This window comes from Centroberyx affinis, unplaced genomic scaffold (assembly GCF_046629955.1).
Source record: "Centroberyx affinis isolate AG114_WGS23_722 - 3 ecotype Tasmania unplaced genomic scaffold, CSIRO-AGI_Caff_v1 ptg002167l_1, whole genome shotgun sequence".
Taxonomy (NCBI): Eukaryota; Metazoa; Chordata; class Actinopteri; order Beryciformes; family Berycidae; genus Centroberyx; species Centroberyx affinis.
Genome location: NW_027280480.1, coordinates 453259 through 477425, shown reverse-complemented (window position 1 = coordinate 477425; position 24167 = coordinate 453259). Strand labels below are relative to the sequence as shown.

The window sequence follows — 24167 nt, the reverse complement described above, 5'->3', positions numbered from 1 at the left end:
TTCTTTTTATTGTCCATAGGTGTGGTAGGAGCCAGGTCTCTACAGTGGTGAAATTACAATTCACATTTGGGGACATTTAGTGTGGACGTCTATTCACAGCAGCAAGACAGCAACATGAGCAACCCCCAGTAAGTATAGCATGACATGATACCATGTATTAGTTTATGAACCCTCAGTCTTTTGCAATGGGCGACTCAGTGTAGTAGGATGTGATTATGAGAATGGCACCTGCATATCCTCATGCCCCTCCTGTGAATGACTTTGAACAGAGATCAGCAGGGAAGCTGGGTTGGCCTCATCCAGCCTCACCGAGAGAGCGGCCGCCCATCTCCAGTCTCCGCTGGCATCTCTTAGCATTCAGGATGGATGTTCACTTGTCATCTTCTCTTATTAATAATTACTCTCTGTGTGGTCCCCCAGACAGGCCCTGCATCCTGATGACAGCCAGGGTTGGGGCTAAGAGAAGGGAAAGGGAGGCAGCAGGGGAATGGAGTGGAGTGGAATGGAGTGGAGTAGTGTGGAGTGGAGTGGAGTGAGGGGCGAATGCAAAATGGGTTCAATCAGCTGCATCTTCTGGTTAAAGGCACAGCATGCTGCTTCCAACACAGATCTCTATCTGGGGCTCAGACCAGAGGGCTCAGATGGCAGATTAATACGCTTGATGGTCGATCGCAAGTCCATTTGAAGGAAAAAAAAACGTTGGGGCAAAAGTCTGTAACCGGATAACATACCAAATGTGTTGTCTGGTTACAGAGGTACAAAGGCATGAATTAATGCTGCTGAATGCCGGTGACTCCCCGGTGAAGTGACAGATGGGAAACTCTCATGCAGAGAGAGGTCTTTGGAGCTATTTTCACCCCTGCTCTCTTAGACTGGATGCTACTGTAAATCCTGTCTGTCTGTCTGTCTGTCTGTGTCTCTCTCTCTCTTTCTCTCTCTCTCTCTCTCTCTCTCTCTCTCTCTCTCTCTCTCTCTCTCTCTCTCTCTCTCTCTCTCTCTCTCTCTCTGTGTATAGTGCTGTAACGTTTCTCTGCTCTGGAAACAGTGGGAGGCAGGACAGTAAAAATATTAGATGGTCATAAACACAACACACATCAATGGGATTTTCTTATATATTTCAGAATTCAATGTGAAGATTTAAAATCTTTCTATGCCTGCATTGAGTCTAGGGGTTTACAGTCAAAAATGAGTGTATGCAAATCACAGAGGAAATAGACAGAATGGACAAAAAAAGAAAAATGACACAGCCTTTTCAGCATCATTTTCCCCACAAAATTAGCCTGCTTGTAATGCAGATGGTCGGTACCAGTGTACTGAAAATTACGCTTAACACAGTTCTGGTTGGTGTATGCCTTTATATGTGGCAAGGCAGTGCTCTTTCTTTAGGCCTTGTATGGAGCTGTTTGTACATTTCGTTCCATTCAGCACACAAAGAGAGTACACCACACACCCCGAGGAACCCAGTGGCTTTGAAACAGGTCAGCTAACATTTATTGTAACTAACCTCGGTGTCACGTGATCTGGTGCCACGCTGCTGTTATTTTCTCAGCATAATGAAGCCCCTCTCCAATCATCAGAATAAGATCTGCTGATTAGCAGGGTCACCGCTTAAGCGACTACGGTCCATGTTTATCTCACAAATTTGATGTTTAAAATCTCTACAGTGAAGTTTAAATGGCTTGGTTTCATAGTGTTAATAATTTTATCCACTCCATTACTGTATGTTTATGGTAGATTATAGTGGATACACATATAGGTATTATATAGGTAGATTATCGGTAGGCCCTTTTTGCCTCTGGTATACTCAGCAAAATAAGGTTTTACTTTGGTTGTTCACTTTGCTCAAATCCACATTTTCTTCTATGATGACAGCCTCTGAATACAATGCACCATTTACAGTATACAGTCTACAGTTGAACAGTTAGGGTATAAATTGTCAGAATATTTATTTTAACATTCAGTGGATGAGGGAGGTTGGTAAACTCATCAGTTGGTAACACCTTATTTGAATAATCCAATGTTGATAGTCAACTAACAGTCAGGGGACTAAAAGTAGATGTTCAACAAAGTGTCTGCCTGTGTCATTTTTCTGCATCTCTGTCGTATGGACTATGGTAACCCTAACCCAGACTTTAGCCTAACCCCAACCCAAACCCTAACGCTGACCTAATTTTTTATCCTAATCCCAGCCCTAACCTGACCTTATTTCTAACAATAACTATCCAAATAAACTGTGGCCCATGTGATTTTTTTAGCATAATTTTGAGATTTGTATCATTACAATACTTTCTTATTACCCAGTAGCCTTTTTCCAACTATAGGTTATTATATTGTTCTTTAAGATAATACATTAACTCACTAATAACATTGATTACAGTGGTGCTGTGTGCCCATTCCCAGCACTGTAATGGCTGGTGGCTTGAATGCTTGGTGCCTGGCAGCTGGTTTTGGAGCTCAAGCTGCTGCTGCTGGGTGTCTGCTGAGCAAATCTCTGTGTTCCAGGCATCATCTTCTCTGCCTGCTAATTGAGGTGTCCATGATTTGGATGTGAAACGGTGGATTCAAAGCTGAGGCATGTCCTCTGTTAACAGTAAGAGAAGACTCCCAAGACCAACACAAACGCCTTCACTCTTCATTGATGCAATGGAATTGTGAACTGCGGTAATTTCCTATTGGACCTTGAAAGAGCGGACGTTACCTAAAAGATCTGATCGTACAAATGTACCATTGTGTCAAGGGCCTGAGTCAGGGATGCTGTCGGGAAATCTGGCTGGTGCCCATATAAGTGATTTGGCACGTTGGTCCTGCTTTCCTGATGATATCAGGGCAGTGAATTGCTGTGCACTGAGGAGTAGCCAAGTGTCCGTATACAGGCTTATTGGGTGAGACAGTGTGGCAGGGTTGTAGACAGCTGGCCAGAAATGCCGTAGCAGTGAGCACTCAGAATGACAATGATACCGATGCCCTCTACACAACACCAGTTCACGCTGAGGCAGCACTTTGAAATCCTATGAAGTGACAGAAGTAGATCATTTTTTTCTCAAAATAGACACACATGAAAATATGAGGAGACAGTCACAGATCTCATCGTTATCTGAGATTCGTAGACTTTTGACATTTTGCTAATTTGCTTCGCCACATTTTACTTCATATAATCATTGTTTTTGGCCTGTTTTTGTCAGGGGATTTGAACCAGAGACCTTCCAGCCACAAACTCGCTTCTCTAACCTCAAGGCAAGAAATATACAGGGGCACATTGGGAATGTTGGGTTGCAAGATCTGTAGCAGACCTACTCTTTCATTCTCTGGTTCGACTCAGTTGTGTTGGCCTGGATATATACTGTGTATTCATGTATTTATCTATTTCAACATATATATTTTAAATAACAATAGTTCAGCCGTTGTTTCTCCATGCTCTTATCCAAAACAATATGACTGGAACGCAATCATGTACCATTTAATAAATCCCGGACATTAAGACAAGATGCTCTGATCTTGATCTAGGTCTTGGTCTCAGTCTGAGACCGGTTTTAGTCTTGGTTTTGACTTGGGCTTTATTAGATGAGGTCATGTTCTTGCAGACTTGATTAATGTGGTCTTAACTACAGCCCTGGTTGGGTACAAGTTAATGCATTCCCTACCAAGGTAACTTATCTCAGCATGTGACCCTCCTTTATGTGCATGGAATTTAGTATTCAGAGTAAAAAGATATAATTTAGTTTCACATTCTGTTGAGTTCAGCAGTATTGGACACCAGTGGTATTTGAGTACCTCTCCTACAGCAGGCTGCAGAAAACTCATGGTACAATAGATTACAAATGAGATTCATTTAAACTCCAGATCTATGAACCCGTTGACTATTGCCAAGAAGATGTTCCTATTGAAAATGCCCAAGTGAAAAAGGCCTTTTTGTGTATGTTAAAGAAATGTGTTACTGCGGTGTATCTCGTATCTCTGTGAGGAGGGAATTATTCGGCTGTACCTTGTTCTGTCTCAAAAGGGTGGAGTAGCTTTCAGACCTGGAGACCTATGAGAGGAATCGCAGCATCAAGAATATTAAAAATGACATATAACCCTGGTCTACACATTTTCTTAGCTTTGTATTTAGGGGAAAAATAATTATGCCCGTCTTTTTGTGACATACAGCATTAAATTGTCCAACCAATGAGTTGGAGCGGGAAGGGAGAAGTCTTAGCAGGCCCTTTTATTTTTATATATCTATTGATCGCTGCATGGTGATTTATAGCGATGCAATGTAAAAACACTGGGGGAAGAGCCATGGATCGCTGTTACTCTGGGGGAGCCGATCCTTGGCAATGATTACACACCGGGAGGAAATAGACCTCCTTAAACACAAAGCAGCTTTTAAAACTACTGTCTAAAACGCAATGATCACAAAGAATTTATATTTACACACATACAACAAAGATTAAAAACGACCAGGTAGATTTTATCTATTGAACATATGGATGTTCAATAAGCTATTACCGGTAAAACCTGCCCTTTTCTGAGCAATAACGATATAATTATAGTAATAACTTTCCCTGAATTTTCATATAATGATGAAAGTTCAGGAAAAGTTGAGCTATAACCAGTTCCATTTAACTTTGCTTTGCCATATGATATAAGGTAGCAAGTCCCTGTAACCACAGCCCTACGACACAGGTGCAAGAACAATACCATGTAAAGTGTGTTAGACGAGCATCTAGAAACATTAGCTGAAGTAGAAGCAGGGTTTTTGCTCTCTCTGGGCTCCATAGTCAGCTGCAGCTCTTACTGCACCCTCTGTATGGGTGCTAGATTTCCCCCCAGCCATGCGTGCTCTATGTTAACCTTTTTGCTTCCTCGTGGCGTTTGCTAATATTGCATGCGTCTGAAAAGATCCCAGCCTTCAGCGTGCTACTGGCTGTCCTTGCCTGCATCGTTGAAGGGAGCAGAGTGTTCAAATGTGAAGCCTCCACCCCTCCCCAGGATGGCAACCAGCCACTCAACTGGGCTCTGCACATAATGGCTCCTGGCTTGTGCTGTGATTGTCTGGAAATGTGATTTTGATGCACTGAACAGTTTGTGTCTGTCATGACTGATTAGTGTCCTTGTTGCGGTTGGTCAGAGGTGCCAAGTGTACAGATAACATTGGAAGGCGCAGGCGCTCTTTGCAGTGAGCATGTTAATATAGGGGCATTTGACCCTCAAGCTAAACAACACATCTAGCAGAACTTGTGTAATGAAGGGACCAGATATTCAAAGGGAGGATGTGCCATCCATTCTATGCAGTGACAACATATGAGAATGATATGAGTAGTTTTGTTTTGCACAGCACTATATCGCCATGTTAGACAGTGTATTTGGAGTGATTCCTGGTTACCTATGAGAATAAGAAAATAACCTTTGAAGGGAGTGTGTTAAATAGCAATTAGTCAAAAAGTAAGCCAGAGAAAAGAAGGACCTGTTTTCCTCTCCGGGCCTGACTACATTAACATTTAACAGGAAGATGGGTCTGCTCAGTGATCTTCTACTAACTGCTTCCTCCCACTCTGTTTCACCCCAGCATGGACGCCCTAGAATTCACCAATGCAATGGCTTTTGTTCCCTCTGTCTTGTAATCAATGCCTTCCTCCACTGTTAAGCACTGGAGTTATTGATGTCTCCACATCGGCTGCACTGGGATGGGTGCCAAGCCGTGTGAGACTCCTGTTCCAGGTTGACTTCTCCTTGCCCACTATTGGCTGAGCACGTAGGATCACAGCCCTCCCTGCTTGTCCAGGTTTTAGAATCTCATTGGAAGATAAAATTTAATTTTTTCTGGTTCTGTCAAATGTAGCCAAACTCAGAGAGAAAACACACTTTGGACTTGATAGATAAAAATCAGAAAACCCCAAATTAATCCAATGAAACAACCTTTTTCATGCCTTCTAATATAAATATATCTAAATATTGTATTTTAAGGTGAAATCCATAGACTCCTGCACATCCCATGCTCTGATTCTAATGCTCCTCCTGTTGCGGTGTATGTGCCACAGGGCCGCTCCTCAGGCCGGAGCCTCGGAGCTGGAGGTGATCTCCCAGCAGGTGGAGGAGGACAACCAGTGTGTGGCCCCTGTCCAGCTGGTCAGCTTCGCCTACAGAGACTTGCCTCTGGCCGCCCTGGACATCTCCCTAGCTGGATCCCAGCTCATCTCCAACCCGGACGAAGAGGACAACAGAGACGGGTACGTCCCATGCGGCCGCTTCACAACATTCCTTCAACTTCCATTGTTGCTTGATGGGGATGTGATCAGTTAAGGCCAATGCCTGTCAAAATATCTGTAGAGATTATATCTTCTCACAGGATACTGAAGATAATAAACACTTGTGACTGGCATGACTATCCCAAGACTGCAGCTTGAGTGTAAGGAACTCATGTTAAAAAAAGAGGGTGTAGAATGTGGGCCTGTATTCAAGGAATGTGAAGCTCATGATTCAGTATCTAGGTAATGAAGTGAAACTAAACGCTTCAATTTTCATAATTTGAGGTATATCAAAGATCATACCATTTGAGGAAGCTGAAAACAAATTAATAGCATGATTATCAATGAAATCTGTCTATGACAAATCTGTATACTGAAAAGCCCAAAATATAATTATGCAATGATTGATGTTCTTGACGCTTGCCATCAAATTTAACGAGATATTAGAGATACGGTGTCTGAGACATTGTCTCTGCTTGTTGTATGGAAGTGCTGTATCCATAATTAAGACAGAATTGCAATTACTACAATCTATAATCTATCCTGGCAGAGAGAAGCTCTGCCTTCACTCTCTCTATTGCTAGTTATTGCACATGATAATTACACCTGGCATATTGAATCACCTCTCGTTTCATATTAGAGCTGAGAGTCCGAGGATATTTGGCAATGAATTTATTAGTGTCACCCTGTTAAATGGACAATGCCTCAACTGATGTGTTCATTTCAGCTCAATGACACAGCAATTTCTCTCCACCAAAGACAGGCTTCTGTTCGTAATGTTGATTTTTGGCAGAAAACAAAGAGTGTTGTTCGCACCATATTTTTCCGGAAATGTCAGAGCCTTGTAGCGGTGTTGTTTCTGTCCATGGGGCCTGCTTGTCCTGGGTGTGCGTTGTTTTCTTATCGCCATATCGCCATGCTGCAGGCCCAGTACTCTCAGGACAGGACACGCCCCTCCTAGCGCTCCCCTGTAGCAAGTGTCCATGGCTCTCCACTCAGGAAGCGTGACTCACAACCCTTTGGCATGCTGCGATGTTGGCGTCCATGCAGAGAAAAGTCGACAAACAGCATAAGCTTAATTAGAGCATCCGCCGTTTCGCCATCCAAGCCCCGGTGTGTCAGCTGACCACGCCCGGCTGGACCTCGCCCGGTCTGGCCCGGTCCGGGCCTGTGGCTCTGTGGGACAGAGGGCAGGGACAGATGGGTCCTGTCCCGAACACCCACACACTCATTCACCCTGTCTCATGAGCTCTCTCTCACTCTCTCTTTCTTATAAAAAACACACACAAACACACACACCAATGCCACAGCAGAGGGCTGGAGCTGGCAGCCCCATGCACTCATCATCACTGTGGGCACTCTCATGACGATGGGGCCATATGACACCCTGCTCCCCTGGGAGGTGACACAGTGGAGTGGAAAAGTCATGCAGAGGCAAGATGCGTCTCTGACGGATTTAAGAATTCAGATGACGCAATGTGAATATCTCTTTATTTGGAAAAGTATCTTATCTTTCAAATATTTTTATTGAGCCAAAGAATCTTATACATACAGTATATTATTGTGTCAATGCTCATTTTCATTTATATGAAAAATATTATAAAATTATATTTACGTATCTTCACAGATACAAAACATATGAAAAAAATACACAAAACACAAACACAAAAAATATAGGATTGTTTCTTGAGATTTGGAACAATATCAGACAAAGAAAAAAGATAAATTAAAGTAAAGAGACAGGTGACCATTATCTTCCCTTTATATGGAAAAGTAAACAGCCATTCATCCTGATCGGAATAATACCCTCTTCAAAGTCCAGAAAGTTGGAAAGTTGGACAGTTGTCAGCTGTGCCTCTGTCACCGAAGCATGGCGTTGCAGCATGTTCAAGGAGCTTTTTAGATTGGAATTCCTGATTTTCAAACCACAGGCATTTCAAGACATACCTGTCATCTCAGTTTCACTACAGTTTCATGCACACGTCCGTTCTTTGGAAGCGTTCATGGAAAAAGCAACTAAACCAACTCGTCACAGGTTCTGGCTGCCTTTGTGACTCATGTGTGTAGCATCAAAGGAATGCCACAAAGGTAGGATGTGTTGTACGCTGTGAGTTTTTAAATGAATTAAAATCGTCAGAGGCCCTGATGACGGGGGCAATGTACTGACTGATTGATCTACATGGTTATTACCAACCATTAATACCAACCAGGCAACCAGAGGTTCAACTCGAGGAGACTGTGTTGTACCCATTAGAAAAAGTGCCTTTAGCCACTCTGCATTCTCAGTTAAGGCGTCGCAGGAATGGAATTCAGTACCAGTGCATATTAGAGAATTTAGTACTTACCATTCCTTCACAGGGCAGCTGAAATTATGGCTTATCAATAGCCAGACATGTATACATTAGTACTGCAACCGATGCTTCTGCCGACATCTTGCCAATTGTCTTGTCCTGCTTTCTTGTCTAGCCTCTAGTATGTGCATTTGTCTTGTTCAGTGCATGCTATTGTCCGTGCTGATGTGTATGCTATGTGCTCTAGTGTCATATATGTGCTTTTACTGTAGGTGTGTTTGTTCTGTCCAACGCATGCTATAGTCTATGTTATTGTGGCCGCTCTGCTTTAGTGTCTTATGTACGCTATGCTTATATGTGCATTTGTTTTATCTACATGCCATTGTCTGCTAATCTGTCCTTTCTTGTTTTATTGTCTCTCTTGTGTCACTTACTTAGTTCTTTATCTCTGTAACACATGCATTTTAATTCTATCTTATTTGAAATTTTAGGCTGCCTTTTAAACATCTGGCCAGGGACAGCAGATGAAAACTAGCCTTTCTGGCTAACTCTGGCTCATTTACAGTTTGACTGTTGATTGATGTGCATTGTCCCTGAAAAATAAACCAATAAATAAATAAATAAATAAATTACAACTCCATAAACTTTTTACCTTGTCTAGATTAAAATGTATGGGCAAAGGAGATTTATTTATTATTTTTATTGAGGCTAATGTTACCATCGACAACTTGTAGATGGTTATATACAACGATGTAATGCCATTTCATTATCTCTCTCTTGGTGTTGCAATGCTTCTGTGTTTAGATTAACATGATTAGCAACAGCTGAGTCGTGTCTTTTTCCAGATGCAAATATAACTACAGGTAATTGGTCCATGAGCAGATACGAGCCTATTGTAATTTTGATTTTATTCTGTTTTTTATTTGATCATCAAATTCATAGTTGTTTGGTCTGCAAAGTTCACACTGAGCTCTGGATATGGCTTTGGTTGTGGGTCTGGACACAGTGAAAGGAAAAGCAATAAGGTCCAAGCTACAGCACTATAGTCATGGTTAGATAGTGTCAGAGGTGGGATAAGATAAGGCTCATTACCAGTGAACTGAGCCCAAGGCTGTGATGATGAGGCCGTGGTTTTGTTTTGCTCCATATGGCTGTAAAAAGAGCAGAAGAATGCACACCAGAGACGTGCATTTAGTCTTGCATGGCAGCTTCACATGGCTCTTTATCAGCAGACGTGGGCGATTATGTAGGAGGTGGATGTTCTTGTGGACTACAAGGGGCACACGCAGTACTAGCAGATTCTGTGCAGTGGTGAGCTGGATGGAATTATTAATAGAATTTGGCTGCACCATCTTCTCCAGAACTTGCTGGAGAGTCCAGACGAGGGTGGTGTGATTTCGGATACACCCTTGGTCACTTTTTTACCTTCCCACTCCTGTCCCATGTGTATATATTTGTAATGTTTTGGCATTAGGTTTTATTCACAGAGGATATTACCCTAGAATATACCATAGATCACAGCACATAGACCTCTTCTCAGAGGACTTATTCGATAAGGACATTTTAAAAACCCTGGTTCTTCAGTAGGCACCGTATGTGTAGAACCAATTACATTATACTGGTCTTGACAAAGATGCAGCAGCAAGGTGGTGTGCTGATATCATTTTCTCCCTTAATTCTGACCTCTTGGGATAGCATGACCTCCAGACTCAGTGGAGCCCAGGCTCCTGGAGGCCACAGGCTCAGGACCCCCCTGGCTCCACAGCCTGCGCTCGGCCTGGGCTATCATCCCCAGATCAGCCGGCCGCCTGCAGCAGTGGCCACAGCAGCATATGCCACTGATCTCCAGGGGCCAGAGTGAGAGGTGTGAGGCGCTGCAGCAATGACAGATGGTTCATATGGGTCAACCTGCCGCTTTGACTGGAGGAGAGAGAGAAGAGGCAGAAGGGATAAAAAGAAGGATGGAGAGAGGAATGGAGCAGGCGACCCTCCTCCACACTTTCATTCACAAAGCTGCTGGCTGCAGATTAGAAGGAAATGGTTCCATTTGATGAATGTTGTGTGCGTCCATGTTGGACAGTAGTGCGGGATTAACCATGTGAAGGGCTGGTGCAGTGACAGGCACAGCGGCTATAGGTAATACAGTGTTATGGTGAAAAATCGGGTATTAGATAAGCTTACATGTGGCCAGGCCAGCCTAGATTGATTACATTACTCAACGGAGTACTCAGAGTTCCCCACTGAAATAAAGTCCTCTAGCCACTTATCCTGCCACTGTCCAGACATTACCTCCACTCACTACAATGCATCATACTATTATGCCCACTTGCACAGTATCAAACCCAGGAACTAAGGTTGGAGTCAGATGTAATAATTAGAAAAATCTAGACTGGAGAATATAGCACTGAAGGGGCTTGCCAAAGTCTAGTATGAGTCTTGGCAGCAGCAATATTTCATGGGCCTTTGAATCCAGAGCCATACTATACCTGTTCTGTGTTGATGGATGTCTGAAAAGAGAGCGGGATTTCTCTTTTTTTTCCCCCTCTGACTCTATTTCAAACACACAGAGGAACAGTCCTCTCCATCAAATTGGCTCTCTTGCCTGGCACCATGTGCGACACAATAGATGACATTTGAGTGCAGGGTTTGAGGGTTTGTTAATATTCACAGACATGCAAAGTGCGAGATTGCTTTTTGGGCTGAGAGCGAGAGAGATCAAGTGTCCTGGTGAAAACCCATTTATCAGGGACAGCTTGTCTGCTGCTCTGCACATGGAGCCCCATCCATCTCCATTTGCTTAGTATCTGTGGCCCATTTCTCTGGCAAAGACCAGCTTCAAGTCCTCTGCTTGGTAGACATACTGTACCATAGTGCAAGGATGCTAGGAAAGAGGAGAGGATGCATGATCTCATATGAAAAGTAGAGGAAAGTCCTGGTGATACTGGAAAGCTGCATGCTTTTGCATCAGAGGATCAAAATAATATAGTTTACTTGCAAACCATGAGGATGTATGCATGATGCAAGCATATATTCAAAATATAAGCTTAAACCTTCTTTATTGGCACCTGAAATTGATTAGCACATTTCATTTGATTTGTTAATTCACTGCAAAAGTGTTCGCTAATTCCCCAGGCATGAGACTGTAAGTGATTAATGGTGAGGAAATATGGAAGCTCTAAAATGTAAAATTGATTACCTATGATAACATCAGTTGGAGCTTTATTCAGCATATTTAGTGCTTAGTTGGTTTTCCTCTCTCAGGGCTTCTTTGCTTCTATTGGCTGTGAGAACACAGATGACTCAGCAGTGGTTATAGAGGAAAGAGATTTAGCCAGTTGTTATGTTGGCATTTGTCTTGATTTTAAAGCAATCTAGGGCAGTGCCCCACCTGTGCTTTTTCAGGAGGCAGAAGCTCTCAGGCAAAAATGCATATATCGGGGATTATATGAAATGCCACCTCGAGTGTATAAAGTAAGTTAAGGAACAAGTGTAACCCAGAGAGCTTGAGCAGCCTGAATGGGATGAAGTCCTCCAACCTCTGCTGTTCAGTAGCCTGCAGCCTCACAGTTGTGGTCCATTTTCCTCTGCCCGTGCCTGCTGAGTTCAGCAGATTGGTGTGAATTGGTTGGAGTTTATATTGGAGGAACCACAGGGCTGTATAGTTATCAGTACAGAGAGAGAGAGAAATTGAGAGGAGACAGAAAAGCTGGGTCAGGTTATATCATTTGTAAATGCTGCTGGAGTGGTATCTGACATCACTTCTTACACCTTCAAAGAAAATGTACATTCAATTCTAAAGCTAGAGATGTTCCCTAGTGACAGTCAGAGACATTTACTCACAAAATGAGGTATTTGCTATTTGGAAAAGTGAACATTGCTTCTACAAATGATCACTGACGATGAAAGTACAACAAATTTTCAAAAAATATTTGATTACTTATTTTAAAACCTTTGCCATCCAAATAGGCCTAACTGTTTTGAAAATGGAATCATCTACATTGCTGTACTATAAAGTGATGCATTTCAAAAAGGATTGTGTTCTACAAATTATGTCTACCATTTTAGAATAAAACCTCTCAATTGCAGGAGTACTTGACGGTAAATGAACGGCCCACCAGGCAAAGTGATCTTATATGAGTCTTGGCCATGAAGCAAAACTCTGAGTTGAATGGCCGACATCATTTTTAAGACCCATGGCGTGATTAATCGTTTTGGAAACAAGCATAATGGTGTGGCAGCTGCCATAGGTTTGTATCCTAATGTGTTGGAGTTTTTCATCGAGCAGACTTGCTCTGTTGTAAATGTGCAATCAAGACATCAATCAAGAGGTCCGATCAATTATTTAGAAGATTGGCACAGGAGTGCAAGTTGTTCAAAGCTCTACCATTTTAGGCCTTCCTTTCTACACATTTTGAGGGAGAGGTTAGTGTTTGCAGTTATTCATTAGCTGTTTGTGGTTGTGTGTGTGTGTGTGTGTGTGTGTGCGCTAGAGGGGGGGAATCAATACCTGAGACAAGTTGACGGAGTCGTGCAGACTCATTACTTCTGAATGAATTTTCTCGTTTGCCGCCCTGCCCTTCCCTCTCTCCGTTTCTCTCTAACTCACACAAACACACGAAGAGCACCACCTCTCTGATTTAATTCCCGTTTAACTTGTACTTAATGGCTTTACATTGCATTTTATCCTGTCTCTATTACAGGAGACAGTATAATGAAAGAGATGCTGCTTTAGATAGGCTCCCCTCCTCAATAAGACTTAGCTGGGGCTGGATCCAAAGCTCTGTCCTGTCTGTGTGAACGGTTCCCCACAGAGCGGCCAGACACCTCGCTCTGTGCCAGTCACTCTGCCTGACGTCTTTGCACACTCTGTCCTGCCCGGCCATTCTGCTGCAGCCAGTGTCATGTACAGCATGCCATCACCTCCATCTCAGGCCGTTATTGATCAGTCTCATGGTCTAATCCCCTTCCTCTGCACTGCTGTCCGCCGCACTTCGATCTTCCCTCACTGTGTTACCGCTGCAGCCGCTGGCCTCTTGATGTCTTTATGAACCTGTCCACAGTACACGCCACCCTGCATCTCTCATTTCCTCCTCACCCCATGTCTGTAATAGTGTGTGTGTGTGTGCGCGTGCAGGTGCGCGCGCACGTGTGTGTGACCGGTCCTTGAAGTATTGCCTGTTCGATCCGAACCGGCCGTGACCCTGGGAGAGAGTGAGGTGATTTTTTTTTCCGTCACTTGAAACGTTCCACCACTGAAGCAGTTTCACTTCCTCATAAATACTTCAGGTCCTCAGCGCTCAAGGTTTAAAGTGATTTCCCCAAAATTAAGTTTCTGAGCTTGGAGTAATCCATCACTGCCATTTACTCTGCTTCCAGACAGGGTTTTTCTTTACAGGTTTATTAAATTAATACCTTTTCTGCCTGGCTTTGGGGAGCGGTCTGAATGAATTATGATTCCACACAGTATGAGTTAAATCATGCTTTTCAATCCTGAAGGTAAGTGAGGTGTCTCTCGGAGTGCTCTGTGTGCTGCGTATTCCATCTTTTAACTAATGGCTCACAAATGTCCAGTGAGTATGTGTTAGGCATATCATTAGGTAAATGTTTCTTTTTCTGGGCTCTCTTCCACCAGCAGATGTGGTTTGACATTGTTCCTTGGGAACAGATCTGTGCTGGGGAAAGTCTCCATGGTATGTGCTAATGATACCATTACCCTCCGCCGCCTCTTTCTCACCTCAGGTGTTGAGCTCCTAATCTGTTGGCATGGGCTGGTACAGAGTGACTGGTGTTGCTGCAGAGGGCTGAGTGTGCCGGTTAGCTCCTGGGAGAGCTCACTGACACAGCGTGGCCTCGCTCCAGCCCCTCTGCTGACCTTGCTGAAGGATGGACAGGATATGTAGCTGTCCTCCACCGGAGGTTCAGCTACCGCTGCAAACTGACTCCGCTGGCCAGGATCCCCTCTCTCTGTATGTGTTTCGCTCTACCTGTATCTTTCCCTCTTTCTCTATGCTGCTCTCTCTCTTTCTCTCAAGCTTCCCTCTCTACCCCCCACCCCTCTTCCACTCTGGCTCTCTCTCCAGTTCTCTTTTGGCCGAGTCCCAATGCCTTTGAACTGGCTGCACCCTACTTCCTCTCTCAGTGTTTGCCTCCTCCATTCTGAGCTGAAGCAAGAGGAGAGTAGAATAAATTGTATCCTCTCTTGTCCTCTGACAGACATTGCCCATAGCTTTCCTCCTATGGGGGACAGGTGACAACGGATAGCTGCTATTTTTGAAGGAACATACTGCCTTTCTCAGTTTGCCTCCGAGAAAGGACAGCAACCCCCCCCATACACACACACACACACACACACACACACACACACACACACACACACACCTTCCTCTGTGTCTCTCTTTCTAAGAGTACGTCTGAGTCTTTTGTGTGGAATGCAGAGTTGTGACAGGAAGGGAAAGCCCCGTGTGCCTCCTGGAGATTTGTCATTATTTATTGACCATAAATCCCCGGGAGTCTCAGCCAGTCACAGTCTCTGATTGGAGGGACTTGGAGGGGAGAGTAGGGATGGATTTAAGGCAGGTCTGACACTCAAGTCTTCAGGCACGGTGTACCTAGACAAGGAGCCAGCACACCAGGGACACCGCCACACTCCAAACTAATGGAAAATACATGGCAATGTGGAGGAGGATGTATAGAAGGCTAGCTGTTAAATCGCCAGGGGGAATGACAGCGTGTACAACAGACTGACACTGGGATCAGGGAATATAAAGGTCTTATTACTGATCCAAGTCTGTTTTCTCCCTCATCCCCTCACTCCGCCACTCTCTCAACAGCCGGCCAGGGACAAAGCGGAGTGTAAACATTGTCGTGGAAAATCAGATGAAGGCATCGTCATTCTGTTAAGCAATCATCTTTTTGGCTGTGTGTGACGGAGTGTCTGTGCCCTCCAGATGGTGTAGATGCGGCCTCACTGTCATGCTGGGAGAGCCACATCATGTGGTCAGCCAGCCAGCTAGCTAGTCAGTCATCCAGGGCTGAAACAAGAGGAGAGTCGGTGAGCTACCAACCAGCCTGCCAGCCAGGTTGTTAGCCCACCAGTCACCCAGACAGGCTAGTCAGTCAGCCAGCCAGCTTCATCCAGACACCCACACACCTGTCCTGTCTGTCAGCCACACAGCATGGAAGGGGACTAAACCCCAGGAGTCTCTGATCTCACCAGAACCTCACTTCATCAACATCATCTTTGAGTCTGCAGGTGTATAATATGCCTCTACACAAATATAGACACCATAGAACACATACTGAGTCAGATCTCACATCGTTTTTGAAGTCCAAAATAAACTTGTTTAAATCCCTTTTATGGATGTTTTGGTATTTCAGGCGTTAAATATAGTAATGCTATGTATACGCGCATATTGTGATGAGACATAAACAAGTGTTGTAACGCTTGAATGTAGATTAGGCTACAACAGATCTCATGGGATCTGTTCCAAAAATAGGCACACACTAACTAATGGCTATTATAGTAGACTACTCTGACATGGATGGAGAGCTTAAAAAATGGGAAGAGAAAGGTAGTACAAAAAAAAAGGCTTGAAAGGGTTGAGAGGAGATCAGTGTTTCATGGGAGGCAGGGGCTCAGAGGCAGTGACATCACACATATACTGTATATTACCCCTCTGGGGACAAATAAAGTTCTACTTGACTTGATATTATGCACAGAATTACTTATTGCCAATTTATCACCTCAATGCCAGCAGAACATGTGTTTATGCGACATACTGAATGTAAGAGTGTGTACATTAATTTGGGCATGCATGCTCTGCATTTGTCTGATTTGTATGCAGAATAGTGCCCTCTGCTGAAAAATATTTGGAAGAACATTGATTGATATAAAACTGAGCAAACTCAAGGTTGAATACCCTTCATGATTTGTGTATCTTGACATTTCTTGTGTTTTATTCATTTGACCTTGTGTGCTACCTGTCATATTTACACTGTATACCAATATTGCATTTTAAAATGATACTACAGCAAGACCCACCATTTGTCTTCATACCCCCCTCCTCTCTCCCTCCCTCCCTCTCTCTCTCCCCCCTGCTCAGGTCCAACTGGCTGAAGCCGTGCTGTGGGCGCCGGGCGGCTCTGTGGCAGGTGTGTCTGCTGTCGGCAGGCTTCAACTGTTTCCTGGTGGCCTGTGTCATTCTGGTGGTGCTGCTGCTGACGCTGGAGCTGCTGATAGACACCAAGCTGCTGCAGTGTGAGTGTCTGTAGCAGAGTGGTGGGCACCAAATCACTGTGATGTCGGCTGAGATTATCAATATCAATACGGATATGGTTTTGAGAATGTGATACTGGCAAGTTGGTACTCTACGCTCAGCGACTACTAGCAATAGCATTGTTGGAGGGGATAAGAAGTGGGCTGCTTAACACAATTGTTGACTAATTGTTATACAAAGACTGAACGAAAAGGCTAAGACAAAGGAGAAAACTTGCAAGTACTTCATTAGGACAACAGAAAAGTTGCAGGACAGTCATGTACTGTTCATCTTGTTAGAGTAAGTTGAGAGAGAAGGATGTTGGCCTGAAATGGACGAAGCCTTGGGACAAAGGGGTTAGAGATGTTGAAAAAGCCTGGTGATACGATATTACGGTTATACTGTAGCCATGCTGGATGAAGTTGCTAATGTTTTTTCTGCATTTGATCCTGAATGATTGATATTAATTATAGGCATAAACCAATGGACAAATGAGAAAATATGTAAGATTTAAAATGTCAAGGTATCCCTTTAAGGATAAGCACAGTTTACCAGCACCTAGTCAATATTATGCAGCAGGTAACAACTAAAAACATACATCCCCAACCAACTTTATTTTTATATTATCAATGATGATATTAACAATATCAGTGCAACCGATACTGACATAGAAAATGGTTTGTGGATGAGTGTCAACAAATTCTACCAGCTACACAATTCAGCTAGGAAGGCACTAACATTTTAAATCGTTATTGCATAATTCATGACAGTGTTGCATCTCAAAAAAGAATAATAGATGTGCAATATGGATGTGAGGATTTAAATGCTAGCTGTTAGCCTGGTCTCACACACTTACTGTATAATGAGGCAGTGTCAGTGAGGATCTATCCTGGGACTTGAGGCTCTGATCCATCATGGTCTTGGGAATATAACCCTCCCATTAGTATTCCACAGTGAACATGGAATGTCAGGTGGTCGAAATGCCAGTGTGACCCATGTCACTCCAATATCGCCTTCATCTACATCATCTGGCATCATGGAGATGTCCTCATCTATCATAAGTAGAAGGTCAGGGGTCATGACCTGTTTGATATCGGCAGGCTGAGTGAAGAACGCTCGCCTGGCGGGAATGTCACTCCAGCAGCATCTGCATGCATTCAAGTCTTTGCTTTTCCCCTGGGACAGACTAACGAGACGGGGCAGACAAAGGGAAAGTAAGACAAATGCGTGAGGGGAGATTAGCGGACAAAGGATTTGGGCAATAGAGAGCTGGCTGCTGGATGAATACGGGGAGGAATGGAGGAAGATGAATGGACTGATAGACAGATCACTGAACACGGCAAACAAAGACAGATGGGAGAGGAGGTGGCGTGTGCAGAGAAATGTCTCAGCTGACAGCCCAGTGCTGTTTGAAGCTGTCCACAATTAGCCTGATGAATAGACAGGAAGATATATACACATTTGCATGTACAGTATGTGGTGTATTCATATTCACTGCTTGTATTTGTGCATTTATGTGTGTGTGTGTAGTGTGTGTTGAGTGCTTGAGTGCATCCATCTTCACGTCATACCAAAGTGGACTAGCCATTTCTAAAATGCACCGTTGTTCTGTTCTTTCCCTACAGTTAACAATGCATTCCAGTTTGCCAGCATCATCCACTGGATCAGCCTGGCCATTCTCTCTGTGTTCTTCACTGAGGTGAGTCTCTCTCTCTCTCTCTCTCTCTCTCTCTCTCTCTTTCAATCTCTCTCTTTTCCCCCCTCTCTCTTCCTAACCACAAAGCCAGGCTCACTTACAGCTGATGCAGCGGCCTATTGATTCATGCTAGGTTATGCAGTATGTGGGGCCAGTGAGGTACACCGATGGATTCTCATTAAAATACTAACAACACCATGAAACACCCCCTGCCCTCTGTCCCATGATGATTGCATTCTGATTAGTAGAGATGGAGTAAGTGGACTCTAAGTACTAAATGGAAACACTAAACATAATACTAGAAAGCATCTACCCCCCCCCCCCCAATCTGCTGAAAACCTCATATATTTGCTGTTGTTAGAGCTACAAACAGTTGGTCCCTTTTGAGGTATTCTATTGATCCGCAACACAACCACTTTAAAATGCAGATAGGGCTTTTCTGTGCCACTGCTTTTAAATAATGTCAGGGCCTCAGGTGTGCTGTATTGATTACCATTTTCTTTACAGCCAGCCACATTTGTCTTAGTTCCTTGCACTTGACCACTCTACTGCTAAGTTTTGTGTAGTTGTAGTGATTCGTTTATACACTGAAAACAGCAGGGTAGCTGTGTTTCTGCTCCACTGCAACCTTGAATATCTGAAATGAGGATGGGGGTTAGTGGGGGTGGCAGAAGAGGAGCAGAGAGAAAGGGAGAGCGTTTGCCCTCTGCAGCCCCTGCTGCGTCAGCACAAGTAGCTGAATGCAGTGTCTCTAATTGTTTGGATGAAATCCTAACGCGGCGCTTGTGATGTGTATGAATATGATGTCATTGATGAATTACCAGTGGAGAAATGAAAGAAATATGAATCGCAACCACTATTCCTTTTTGCTGAGACTTTCAGGTTGTTTTATTTATTGGGAATTACAGCTGAAGGAAGTATGAGTCTAATATCTGTGGCTGACCAGTGTATTCTGCTCCCCTCTCCCAATCTCCCACTCACTCTATTTTTCTGTCCTTGTTTCCTTCCTTCTCACCCTGTAACTAACCTCCTCCCTCTCCATTTCTGTCCCTCTGTCTGTCTCAGACGGTGTTCAGGATCGTGGTGTTGGGGATATGGGATTACATAGAGAACAAAGTAGAGGTAAGCTCCCAGGGGTCCCATTAGTCCTGACTCGGGCCCCTTTCACTGCAGTGTCATTCCCTCAATGTCATTCCTCAGTGTGGCGACTTGGATATATAGAATAAGATAGATATATAGAGTGTGTGTCTGTGTGTGTGCGTGCGTGCTTCTATTTTCTCAGGTGTTTGATGGAGCTGTCATCGTCCTCTCTCTGGCCCCCATGGTGGCCTCCACAGTGGCCAACGGCCCCAGTAGCCCCTGGGACGCCATCGGCCTCATCATCACACTGCGCATCTGGAGGGTCAAGAGGATCATCGATGGTGAGGCTGGGAGGGGCGGGGGGGGGCTGGGGGCTAACGTCCCCTGCGTCCTGTCCTTTACTGTCAGGTCACACTGATAGATACTGCGGTACAGTCTCTGCGGTATCAGCTCAATTCCATCTTGAGGTTGTTTGGTTCATTATTTTTTTTCACGATTTCATTATTTTTCACCAGGACCTTGGGAAGCATCTCTCCTAGTGAAATTATGTGCTAAATGTACTCACAGCAGCTGTTGTATGCAAATTATTTAGCATACAGGTGCATACAGGCCATTGTTTAGTGTTGGCAAGCATGTTTTTTTCAACTATGTTGCTCCCCCTTGTGGTGTTTGGATGCACATGCTCAAAGGGATAACCAGAAATGGATGAAAATGAGCAAACTGGATTGATGAATTGCATTGCATGGCACAGAAAAATCACACTACTTCACTAAGGACTAGAAATAAATCATGTCAATTATTTGGATAGGTTGTGACCAATACCGAATAACTAATTGATCAGTTTTTGCCCTCTTGACTACATCCTGTGCAATAGCTGCAGTTCAAACTGTGTTATCACCTCTTGCAGAGAGATTACCTTCAAGGTGTTTTGTCAGTTATTTACAGCTGTTATGTGTTGAACAGCAGTCCCCAGTCATGAGCCATCAAGTGAAAACAATATGCAGTTTTCCTTTCAATCAAACACTACAGCAGTTGACCTCACTATCTAGCACAACTTCAACCAGAGAGGGGGAAAGTAATTAATGAAATCAGCTGGTGTAGTGTTTGGTTGGAATGAAATCCAACCAAACAGACTCTTGGGCCCTCACTTGCACATCATTAGACGCCACTGGTGTTGGGGAACCAACAGTATTATGTGCCTTCTTGTTCCAGCCTATGTGTTGCAAGTGAAGGTGGAGATGGAGCTGGAGATGCAGCAGTATGAGAAGGCCAAAGCGGTGAGGGAGGAGCAGCTTGACCGTCTCACCCAGATCTGCCAGGAACAGGCAGTATGTCCCCTCTCCTCCTACCTACTTACAGTCTACAGCATGTAACCAGGAGAGGGCAGCAAAGTACTATGCAGGAAAATCTGTGCATAGTAGCATAAAAGATGACAAAGGAAGACAAAAACTAGCATACCATCACTATAGATGAATTATATTTTTAACAGTAGTCATGTGGATATCAGATAGCCACAGATGTGCATTACCTCGAAGCAATCTATTGATTACTATATAATTTAATATTAATAGAGATGTATTATTGCTTTCTTAAAGCTTTATTACACAGCTGAAGAGTAACCTTATAAGTGTAACTGAGAAAGTGCATTCACTGAGTGCTCTTTATTTCTCCGATGTCAGCCCAGGAGAGGGAAAAAAAGAGTTCACAGTATATCTGAGAGTTATGCTGCAACCGCTTCAGAGATTTGAAATATACGGTATGGTACTGTATACGTGTTCAAAGGTCAGCTGTGATGCAACTAATACAGCCAACAGAGTTGAGCAAGGATATAGCGTGCAAATAAAAAGCAATGGTTGCCCTTGGAAAAAAGTGGATGGAGTATTAGCTAGGAGAATAAATCAGTATGTCCTTGTTAGTCCTAAACAGTCCTAAAAGGTTCTGCATGCATTTTTCTTCTTCTCTTTCTCCCACTTTTCTTCTCCCCCTCCCTCCTTGCAGTTTGAAATCAGGCAGCTGAGGGCCCACCTGGCCCAGCAGGACCTGGATCTGGTAGCAGAGCGCGAGGCGGCCATGCAGATCCACCATATGTGGGGTAAACAGAGCAGCGGCTTCCAAGAGGTGGATGGATTGGCCCCCGGGGCCTCCGAGCATCACGGGCCGGCTAAAGCTAGAGAGCCTGGGGGGCCCGCAGGTAATAGACTGGAGCACCCAGCTCCTTTGTATTACAGGCTAAAGCAAAGCTCTCTAAGCACCAGGGGAAATTAAGTTCTGCGCTTGCTATGGTAAACCAGAAAACATCACAGCAAACCATCCACATAAACAGTAGAATAGTAAATACTACACAACACATCACTTATGTGTTCCTCCAAGTTGGAAGGCAGGACAGATTATTAATGGTGGACATCACACACTGGCACGGTGGTGCTGCGCTGTTCTCAAAACATTCATCTTAGAATCCAAATCGAAAACTCCGCCACCACACTTAGATGAATAGATGGACTATAAACCTTTCAAACAGTGACAGGTCATAACTTACAGGACTTAAAGGAACAAAGCGCTGTCACTGCAGGTGATGTCAGGCCTCAAAACACTGAGGCTATTCCTTTATCAAAGCTATAAATCAGCATGTGACTTTGCTATACATCTGAAGTACGGTTTGTCTAGTCAGACAGCCTTTTAACTGGGCCTGCTCCTCATATGCTCGCGTTATTAATCATTCAGAGATTGTCTGTGTCGCATTTTAGGCTGAGCAATGTGTGGCTCCCTCTTGGGACATTCATAAAATGAATATTTGAAGCAGAAACATAAATGAATATAAGCCATTTAACGGTCCTGTGGGACTTTGGACAGCACTTAAGAGATACACTTGGACTGATTTAGGGTCAGCAAAATACATGCGCCACCAGTTTTCTTCGGGTTTAGTCATTCAGGTGCTGTGAGCTTTCTATTATCCAACCATAACCAAGGAGTATGGATTCTAAATCATTCAACAAGCTACTGTGCAAAGATAGGTCCGCGTAAAACCTGCGGTCTCTCCAGTTATATTACCGACGATTAACTTATAAATGCAAGGCATTCACTTTTATTGTGTCTGAGACAAATACATTAAGTAGCCATTTATATTTCCTTCAGATCACCTTGTTCAAGATGACATGAACAACTACATCAGCCAGTATTACAGTGAGCCAAGCAGTGGTAAGAATTAAGATTCAGCCTCATTCTTTTGTCCACCATCATATTCCAAGGCCATGTACATTGTGAAATGTTTCCCTTGCAGATATTGGGATCCCAGACCCTGCTGCACGTGTCATCACCACAGCAGCCATAGACGTGCACCTGCCTAACAACCCCAGCCATCTTCCCTCGTCGTTGGTGAGTGCTGACGCAATACCATCCAGCCGCCTGCAGCGGACCGGCAGCTCAGTCAGCGAAGCCTCCACCACCACAGTGTCCCGCTCCAGCTTCAGTGCCCGGCAGCACAGCATCAGCAGCCACACACTGGGCTCCACCACAGACTGCAGCTCCACGGTGCGCGAGGCCTCCACCTCCACAGACTACAGCGGCCAGCGCTGCTACCCTCCGCCCTACAGCAGTCCCCTGGCCCTGGGCACACAGCCGCGAGGAAACCCCAGCGCTGTGGTGCAGGAGCTGCTCTCCTCTCTGTCGGAGGACTCTTGTCTCACCCAGAAGGGCCTGGACCCCGTCAACCTCAAACTGCCCAGCCCCGCGGGCTCCACCAAGACCAGCCCAGAGCTGGAGCACAGGGTCAACATCTACAACAAGAGGAACCAGGAGAGCCGAGTCGGGCTCCACACCAAGCCCCTCATCTATCTGCAGAGCAGCGAGCCTCTACTAGAGGAGAAGTACAGAATGATGGAGCCGGTGGACGCCCCGGTCAGCTGTCTGTCAGAGACATAAGACCCGTCAGAGCGCCTGAGGTCGGGACACCGCAGGACTCACTCCTCAGATCAACCGCAAAAATTACCGCTTGACTACGTCCCCCCCGTTGTTGGGGGCCACTGGTACACATACTGTATGCCTGTCCTCCTTTTCATACTGTTAGTGTGAGTACATTGGAACTGAGACTAATGTCCTTGCCGGAACAGCACAAACGGAGGGCATGGAGGACAGAAAAAGGCAGACTTGTGATCAGGCACCACATATCTATCAGGAATTGACACTTGCAAAAAAAAAAAAAAAAGTTTTATGAAAACTTTACCAAAAGAAACCAGCAATGGGGCTCTAGCCCAAAATTTTCAGACAACTGGTCTGTGCAGAAAATCTGGCTTTGATGTGTTGAGTTGTGATATTACTTAGAGGAAGTGAAACTGGGGAGGGGATGGTGCTGGGGGCTTTGTTCCTCCGATACACTTTGTAGGAATTGGAGATGCTAGACTGGTGAGATCATTTCTTGGAAATCCACAAACTGTAAATCAAGGTTAGGGCTTCCCAACCTATGAGGCATGGATTAATCATAAGTTCAGGTTTGATAACTGTTTTAACGTGATAACGTTTTTGGTAGTCAGTCTAGTGTCTCCAAACTCACAAAGAACAGTCCTCTTTGACGGGACTGCTGCAGGGTACATTTGATCTGTGTTCGGACGTTGAGCTGTGATCT

At 44.4% G+C, this 24167-nt stretch overlaps 1 protein-coding gene across 1 annotated transcript; it reads left to right on the top strand.

Moving 5' to 3' along the window:
* The first annotated feature begins 114 nt into the window (after positions 1-114).
* On the top strand, positions 115-23467 carry tmem266 (transmembrane protein 266). The gene is made up of 10 exons (XM_071532209.1): positions 115-128; positions 6021-6209; positions 16621-16775; positions 18399-18472; positions 19535-19591; positions 19752-19890; positions 20762-20877; positions 21548-21740; positions 22682-22744; positions 22827-23467. The coding sequence occupies exons 1-10, from the start codon at positions 115-117 to the stop codon at positions 23465-23467; spliced, it is 1641 nt and encodes a 546-aa protein (XP_071388310.1).
* The last annotated feature ends 700 nt before the right edge of the window (positions 23468-24167 follow it).